Source organism: Mandrillus leucophaeus, unplaced genomic scaffold (genome assembly GCF_000951045.1).
Source record: "Mandrillus leucophaeus isolate KB7577 unplaced genomic scaffold, Mleu.le_1.0 Scaffold10, whole genome shotgun sequence".
NCBI lineage: Eukaryota > Metazoa > Chordata > Mammalia > Primates > Cercopithecidae > Mandrillus > Mandrillus leucophaeus.
The window spans coordinates 1,234,648-1,243,678 of NW_012098098.1; the positions used below are offsets into that span (position 1 = coordinate 1,234,648).

Below are 9,031 nucleotides of genomic sequence, written 5' to 3' on the forward strand. Positions count from 1 at the left end.
GCATTCTAAAGGCTGTGCTGGCCAGGGGGTGGGGAGTGAGGGTCTCTAGGGAGGGAGGAACCGACCTTTCTCGAGCACTCACTCTGTGCAAGTGTTGGGCACGGCTGGCACCCTCTCCTGTAGCCCCACATCAACCTCATGAGGCAGGTGCTTTCCCATGCCCCTTTTACAGATGAAAGAACTGAGGACCGTGAGCAAGAGGCTTTCCAGCGTCTCACAGAGGCTGAGCTGGGATCAGGCAGCTGCGTCAAGCCTAGTGCTTGGGTCCCTTCTGCTTCACCTAGGAGGTGCCACAGGGTCTGACCTACCTGGGTTCCAGCCTCCTCTCTGCTGCTGTTGCATGACCTCAGGCAGCCCCCTCTGTTTCCTCATCTGTAAAGTGGGCATCAAAACAGTATCTGTTTTGGGGCCAGGTGCAGTGGCTCACGCCTGTAATCCCAGCACTTTGAGAGGCAGAGGCGGGCAGATCATTTAAGGTCAGGAGTTTGAGACCAGCCTGGCCAGCATGGTGAAACCCAGTCTCTACTAAAAATACAAAAATTAGTCAGGCGTGGTGGCATATGCCTGTAATCCCAGATACTTGGAAGGCCGACGCAGGAGAATCGCTTGAACCCGGGAGGCAGAGGTTGTAGTGAGCTGTGATCACGCCACTGCACTCCAGCCTGGGCGACAGAGCGAGATCCATCTCAAAAAACAAAACAAAACAAAAAACCAGTATCTGTCTTGGAAGTGCTGAGAACAGACAAGGGAATATACAGTGTGTGAAATGTTGAGCCCACTGTGCTACATTCCTGTAAAACACACACGTGCACACACGCACATACACGTTCACACACAGGCACACATGCAGATACACAGGCTGACAGTGACAGCACACTTCTGTGTGTGAAATGCTTCATGTGCTCAATTTCATTTAAATCTCACAAGAAACACACGCTATGAGGAACGACCCACAGGCCCACATCAGAGAGGAGGACCCTGGGGGGTGCAAGGGTGGGAGTTGTCTCTTCACAGCCGCACCTTTGGCCAGTCCCCGTCCAGCAGCTTCTTCCAAAGGACATTTTATGGGCAGATAGTTTGTCAGCCCAGCTTGAAATGTGAACAAGGTAACAGCTGAGCCCCCATCCATCCTGCTGCACTCCCCTGCATGTCCAGCCCCAAGCCCTGCGTCAAGCACACCTCCTCGGGAGGAGACCGCCCCAGCCTGCAAGGAAGTGCTCATTATGGAGAGTGGAGAGTGACAGGCCACTCCCGGCCACGTCTCCAAGCAAGCCGGTGCCCCCTCCTCCTGCTGCCACCGCCCACTGAGCTGCCTGGACTGCAGACGCCCTGGTCGGAGCCTCTGGGGCCAGATGTTATAGGGCAAGCTAAAAATAACCGGGCAGGCCAGCCACCATCGAGGAAGGGGCATGTGCTGGACGCGGACACATGATCCGAGGGACTCTGCTGGGTGGAACTAAGGAAGTCCAGCAGGCTGTGCACGCTCCTGTCCCCACTCGCAGGCCCATGCGGCGAGGGGGCCCCTCTTCTGTGTGCGTCTGGAAGGTTGCTGCCCAGTGAGGAAATGCCTTTAACCAGCGTGGGGCCGGGCAGCCGCAGGAGGCAGATCATCCAGGCTCTGTGCCTCTCGCTACTTCTGCTCCACGCCGGCTCTGCCAAGAATATCTGGAAACGGGCATTGCCTGCGAGGCTGGCCGAGAAATCCCGTGTAAGTGCCTGGGATGGGGAGACTGGGGCAGCCTCTGTGGGTGGGAGGCAGCCTTGAGGAGAGGTGATCCCTGGACACTGCCTTCTCCTGTAAGTGCTGTCCCAAAACGTGGCAGGGCAGGCGTCTTCCTATCCGTGTGTGTCTGAGTTGTGTGGTGGGCAGATGGGGTTCACCTCCCGAAAAGGACCCTTGCCTGTGAGTCAAGAGGCAAAAGACACATCACATGTGTGCAAAAGAATCGTGCCTCGCTTTTGCCTTATTACAAAAGTATACATGCTCCTGAAAGACAGCATCTAATTTCAGAGCCCCAGGACTTAAATGGAGCATTCCGTCTCCATGATCAGTACCAAATGTTTGTGAAATATACTTACGCATTCATGTGGTTGTTTATTCATTCTGCAAACAGAGTGAATACATTCTGCTAAACAGAATTTAGCAGAAACCGCTCTGGGGAAGGCACTGTCTGGGGTCCTGTGGGTATAAGATGAAGGAGGTACCAGCCCCCATCCTCAAGGGTGGCGTGGCCGAGGTGCAGAGGCAGTTGGGTGACAAACGATGGCAGTACAAAGAGAAGGCACGAGGCAGCGAGTGGCAAGAAACACACGCCCTGGGGCCTGCTGTCTTGGTGTGAATCGGGCTCTGCTGCTCATTAGCTGCGTGACTTCTCTCAGGCAAGCTGCTTGACATCTCTGAACCCCAGCGAGCTCATCTGCAAAAGAGAGAGGGATGCACTCCTTCTCACAACTATGTCTGGGTCGCCACTGTTTACCAGGCACTGTCCTAGGCTGTGGGGATACAGACCTCAGATCTCTGCCTGGAGAACTCACTGGGGGGCTGGGGGCAGCAGAGAATAAATGAGAGAGATCTCATTTATTAGTGTGTGCAGCTTGCGAGTGCTGAGGAAGCAATAAAGTGGGAAGGGAACTAGGAGAGAGAATGGGGTGGAGGAGACTATCATTTTTGCTTCCTCCCACTCCCCAGAGATCACAGATCCGCAGGGACAGAGTGAGCCAGGACACTGTCAGCACACAGAGGGATCGAGAAGGTAATGCTGGCACCCACAGCACCTGCGTGAGGATTAAATGACTCAGTAGGCAGAACGTCTTTGCAACAGAGCAAGCTGGCAGTACATCTTGGCAGCTTTCAATCAAATAATTGTGACTTTGGTTGGTGTTGCCTAACAGGGTAGCATGTAGGTTCCTTGGGGTAGGGCGGGATTCTGTTTCACTAGCGTGTGCCCCTGGTGCCTGCCATTAAGTTGGCACCTGGTACGTTCTTGTGGGTGAATTATGAGCAGATGCAGTGGTAGCAGGGGATGTGTGTGCAGTTCTTCCCCAGGAGAGTCGGACAGGGTTTTCAGGGTTGGGGACATTGAACCTGGGGCTTTAAAGGATAAATAGGAGTTTGCCAGCTGGAGAAGAGGGAAGGGAGAATGATTAATGACCCCAGGCACGGTGGGGTGTCTGAAACTGTACTGAGGCAAATCTGGGCCTCCAGCGCTCATAGTCTCCATGTTGGCCACGTGCTCGTGGTGGGAGACAGGAGGCCTCCAAGAGGTGGAGAGAGTAGTAAAGTGAAATGATGAGGCGCTTGGAGAAGGGAAAGCTCATGTGAGATGGTGTAGTCACCTAAGGCTTCCTGGAGGAGGTGGAGACCCTGACTGGAGCTTGGGGAAGGAGTAGGAATTAGGAGGAGGAAGGACATTCCCGGAAGAAGGCTCAGCATGAGCCGAGGCTCACAGGCAGAAGTGGTGCATCTGAGAGCTGCTTGGGAGACCAGACCTGGCCAGAGGGGAGGCAATGAGGAAGGTGAGAGTCTCTTCTCAGATTGTATTGACTCCTCTGTGCTCTTCTCTGGTGCAACAGGATGATTTAACCCTCACCTGTAGTGCTTTGGTTCTACAACCACAGAGAGATTCCCAATATGTCATCTGATTTTATCTCCACCATGTCCCAAGATGTCATAGGAGCCAGCACCGTGACATCCACATAGGACGGTCGGGGTTGATGTGCACATGGGATTCGGGGGAGTCTCTGAAACACAGGCCTGGGTGGGCTGCAGGAGCTGATTCTCTTGTAGCCACCACTGGTCAGGATGCAAGTGCTTTGAATTGGCCCCGCGCTGAACTGAAACTCCCTGGTTATCAACAGATATTGGCCTCCTTCCTCAGCGCCTAGACACAGGCGAGGTTTACACAGAACAACTGTGCCGGCAGGGCGCGGTGGCTCACGCCTGTAATCCCAGCATTTTGGGAGGCCGAGGCAGGTGGATCACCTGAGGTCAGGAGTTCAAGACTAGCCTGACCAACATGGTGAAACCCCTTCTCTACTAAAAATACAAAATTAGCTGGGCGTGGTGGCACATGCCTGTAATCCCAGCTACTCGGAAGGCTGAGGTGGAAGAACTACTTGAACTCGGGAGGCGGAGGTTGCAGTGACCTGAGATCGCGCCATTGCACTCCAGCCTGGTCAACAAGAGTGAAACTGTCTCAAAAAAAAGAACAACTGTGCCTCACAGAAAGCCCTGGGCAAAGACAGGCTGTTGGCTGTGGCTCAGAGGACAGGGAGGGCTGGGAAGAGCGCCTGGCCTAGAACTCATCACAGCGACATCTCTAATGTGCTGTGCAATCTTGGACCACTCACTGCCCTTCTCTGGTCCTCAGTCCTCACCTGGGAAATGAAGATGGAGAACTTACAACTTTCATGGCCTTTTCGTTGTGATTCTAATTTCCACCAAAACACGCGACAGGGACTTAGGGGTGATAGGAAGCAGCCCTCACATGCTCAAAGTCGAGACTTCCCCATGAGGCACTACTTTCTGACCCTATGCTGAGTCAGACCTTCAGCCTGGGCTCTGTCCCTCAAGGGTTATGGGCTGGTCAGGGTGAGGAGACGCTGGGTGTGGGCTGAAGTTGGCTTGCACCCCCTCTGGAGAGCCAGTTTTGCTCCGCACAGCCATGATCACAAATTAAGTTATATAAACTTACAACTAAATCATTTATATTAAAAAGAAAGGAAAGGATTTTTTTTTTTTTTAAGACAGAGTCTCTTGATGTGATCTTAGTTCACTGCAACCTCCACCTCCCCGGCTCAAGTGATTCTTGTGCCTAGGCCTCCTGAGTAGCTGGGATTACAGGCATGCACCACCACGCCCGGCTAATTTTTTGTATTTTTAGTAGAGATGGAATTTTGCTGGTCTCAAACTCCTGGGCTCGGCTGATCCACCCGCCTCGGCCTCCCAAAGTGCTGGGATTCCAGGCGTGAGCCTCTGCACCCAGCCAGGAAATACTTCTTATTAGAAATGCGTCACTTTCCAATTGTATTGCTCCATTTTGCTATTCTCTCTGCTCCTGGGGTTTTATGTCTCTTGCATCTGTGTGGTATGACTAGGAGAGAAGGTACTCCACATCTCTTCCTACTCCCATTCAGTGGCCTCACGTGGGTTGCCTGAAATCAACCATGCTGTGAGTACACCTTGGAAACTGGCCAAGGCTGCGTGCGGAGAGCTGGTGGCTCAGTCCTGAGCAAGCGCATGGCTGCCGGTAGCCTGCTCTGCTTTGTCAAAGCCTCGTCCCCCAGCAGAGTGACTTTTGTGTAGGTGACTGGACTCTTAGAGTGGGGTCAGTTAATGTCCTGAGTGCTGTTTATGCGTCTTGGTCTAAGCATGCAGAGACAGTGCCAGAGACGAGCACGCTTGCCTTCCATTCCCATGGGAGGAAGAGACCCTGACTGGAGCTTGGGGAAGGATTAAGAATTAGGAGGAGGAAGGCCATTCCTGGAAGAAGGCTCAGCAGGAGCCGAGGCTCAGCTCACAGGCAGAAGTGGTGCATCTGAGAGCTGCTTGGGAGACCAGACCTGGCCAGAGGGGAGGCATTGAGGGGGGGTGAGAGGCTTGCCTTCCATTCCCATGGGAGGCCCTTAGCGGAGGCTTCTAATGAGAAGTGCTGGGTCTCCCACCTTTTCTCTCTAAGACCTTCCGGAGGTTCCTTCTCCTATCTGAGCCTCAGTTTCTTCATCTTCAGCATGGGACACAGCAGTGCCTTCTTTGCAGGGTTCAGTAAAAAGGCCATGAAGCCTATGGTTCCCTGCCTGGCACAGAACTGCATTCCCTAGATGTGTACTACGGACAGATTTAAAAACCCATTCCTGGCCAGGCACAGTGGCTCATGCCTGTAATCCCAGCTACTCGGGAGGCTAAGGTAGGAAAATAGCTTGAACCTGGGAGGCAGAGGTTGCAGTGAGCTGAGATCGTGCCATTGGACTCCAGCCTGGGCAAGAAGAGTGCAACTCCATCTCAAACAAACAAACAAACTAGCAAACAAACAAAAAACCCCATTCCAGAACCAAATATTTATGAGACTGAATAAAACAGAAGCAAAATGTTTGTAAATAGTCCAATAACCTTTCCATGGAGCTCAGTCGCTTCTGTGGAGTTGGTATTTTTGGCTTTTCTTTCCTGGCATTAGATAAAACTCCTGAGAACAATGATTTACTGAGCGCTTATGCTGTGTCAGGATAAGCATTTGCCATGCATTCGCGCTTGGGAGCCTCTCGACAAATCCACCAGGTGGGGACCACGGCAGCCACATGTGGGTCTGGGTGCTGCGCAGCCTCTGGACTGGGCAGGACGGCCCCTGCTGTCAGTGTGACTGTGGGTCTGTTTTCCCCTCTAAGCACCCAACCGGGGCAACTGGAAATGGTGGTTCAGTTTGCACCCTGCCCAGAGATGCCTGTCCTGCTGAGGGGCAGCCAGGAGCAACAGATGCCACTTTCTCTTTCAAATGCATCCTGCCAGACAGGGGGGCCCATCTGTCTGGAGGCACCCCCTGTGTTAATAGCAGTAGGGGACCATAGGAGCCAGCAGTGGCCCACACAACTCGCATTCCTCAGTTCCCCAACCTAGTTCTCCTTTCCCCCATTATTTCTGTGAGCTCTTGAAAGCTTTCCAAATATCCTTTTATTTTTTGCTGAGATAGCAAGAGTGGGAGAGGCAGATGGCCTGGAGCTGTGCTCTCACCATTCCATGAGTTCTGACCTTCACCTTCACCTTCATCTTTGTACCGTAAGCATCTGTGTCTACTGGCCTGAAGGCTTTCTCTGGCCACAGGAGCATGCTCAGCCCACACACAGGCAGGCCAAGGTGCCGGGGAGGTAACACCTGTAGGAGCAAATGGAACTGGAGCCGGATGGCCCGGCTGGCTTCTCACCTTTGGTGGGACACGGGTGAGGAGTGTTCCACACGGTTTCTCCAAGGTCCACTGGGTTTGAGCTCCAGTGCCCAGGTAGCCACCTGCCCATTAGCACTCCCTGAAGGGGCGCCTTCCCTTTCCTGCCCAGCTTCCCCACTCCCCAAATGGGGCTTCCTGGTATCCCCTCCCAAATTACTCCCTGCCCTCAAATTCTGTCAGATCCATGCTGTGGGTTGAACTGTGTCCCCCAAAAGATACATCCAACCCCTAACTCCTGGTCCTCGTGACTGTGACCTTATTTGGAAACAGGTTCATTACAGGCATCATTAGTCAAAATAAGACCAAGTCATGCTGGAGGTGGGTGGGTAGTTAATATGACTGGTGTCCTTATAAGAAAAGGAGAAGAGGCCAGGCGTGGTGGCTCACACCTGTAATCCCAGCACTTTGGGAGGCCGGGAGGCCGAAGTGGACAGAGCACCCGAGGTCAGGAGTTCGAGACCAGCTTGGCCATCATGGTGAAACCTGGTCTCTACTAAAAATACAAAAATTAGCCGGGCGTGGTAGTGCATACCTGTAATCACAGCTACTTGGGAGGCTGAGGCAGGAGAATCGCTTGAACCCCGGAGGCAAAGTGGAGGTTGCAGTGAACCGAGACCGTGCCATTGCACTCCAGCCTGGGCAACAGAATGAGACTTCATCTCCCAAAACAAAAACGAAAACAAAACAAAGGAGAAGAGACACAGAAGCAGAGACACAAGGGGAGAAAGCCACGTAAAGACAGAGCGTCGCAGAGATCAGAGTGATGCGTCTACAAGCCAGAGAACATGGGGGACGGCCAGCCACCGCTGGAAGCTGGGGGAGGCATGGAAAGGTTTTCTCCTTAGAGCCTCCACAAAGGAACCCACCCTGCCAAACACCTGGGTCTTGGCCTTCTGGCTTCCAGAACTGGGAACGAATCCATTTCTGTTGTTTGAAGTCCCCAGTGTGTGGCATTTTGTTGCAGCTCCCTGGGACACGAATCCAGCCTGCTCTGGGACGGAAGGGAGTTAGCTTCTCTTGATTGCAGCTGGCAACCCTGATTGAGAGGGATTTCACTGACAAGGAAAGTGAGACCATTGGAGAGAATGACTTATCTGTGCTGCTCTGGCTGGGGACAGGTGGGGCTATCACTATATCCCCAGCCTCTGGGAGCTTTCTCTGCTCCTCAAACCATGTGAGCTCACACTCTGCAGGACTTCATCATCAAGACTATTAAGATGCTTCTGTCTTGGCGGTCAGCGGGTGCTCAGTGGGCTCCGGAGACCCCCAGCAGCACCCAGGAGGGAGCCTCCAGGGCTCATGGTTGAGAACCCCAGGAAAGGCCCGGAGCTGCCTGGGTGCTAGAGAGAGGGGGTGTGTCGTACTGATGTGAAGCAAACTCATTGTAGGCTTGGCCACACCCTGGTGTCTAGCCCAGAACCTGGCATGGATGGGCGAGTGGAAGGAATGAGAAGTCCATGAATAGCTGACTTTTGGGGGACCTTGGACAAATCACTTTCTCCTCGCTGGGCCTGAGATTCCTCATCTGAGGTTCCAGCCCTGAAATTCCAGGTGGACATCAACAAGTAAAGAAGCATCCCAGGTCCCTGTGTGGTTATCACCCGGGAGAGGGAGACCGGAGAGCAGGACACCTCTGTGCCAGGACTCACCGGAGCCACAGGGCGGAGGCAGATGGATGCCCATGGGCTGAGCACGTCGCAGTCTGTCCACTCCGGGGACCAGAACTCAGCCATAGAAAGGTGCGGAGCCTGGACACGCACCACTGCACAGATGAATCTCGAAGACATGATGCTGAGCACACAAAGGCCACAGGCATGTGACACTGTTTGGATGGAATGTCCAGAAGAGGCAAATCCAGCAGGATGGGAAGGAGATTCGTGGTTTCCAGGGACTGGGGGAGGGAGGAATGGGGGGCAGCTGTCTGATGAGAACAGAGGTTCTGCCTGGGGTGATGAAAAAGCCGCAGAAATAGCTCATGGAGGTGGTTGCACACATCATGAATCTAATTAATGCCACCAACTCGCACACTTAAGATGACTGAAATGGAAAATTGCATGTTATATTTATTTTACCACAATAATTTTTCTAAAAAGCAG

At 53.2% G+C, this 9,031-nt stretch overlaps 1 protein-coding gene across 3 annotated transcripts in view; it reads left to right on the plus strand.

The window, feature by feature from the left end:
• The first annotated feature begins 1,239 nt into the window (after positions 1 to 1,239).
• WFDC1 (WAP four-disulfide core domain 1) overlaps positions 1,240 to 9,031 on the plus strand; it is a 43,767-nt gene continuing 35,975 nt past the window's right edge. For all 3 annotated transcript variants that reach the window (XM_011971360.1, XM_011971365.1, XM_011971353.1), the window contains exon 1: positions 1,240 to 1,708. In XM_011971360.1, the coding sequence (XP_011826750.1) occupies positions 1,565 to 1,708 (144 nt within the window). In that variant the 5' untranslated portion in view covers positions 1,240 to 1,564. The remainder of the gene's footprint in view (positions 1,709 to 9,031) is intronic.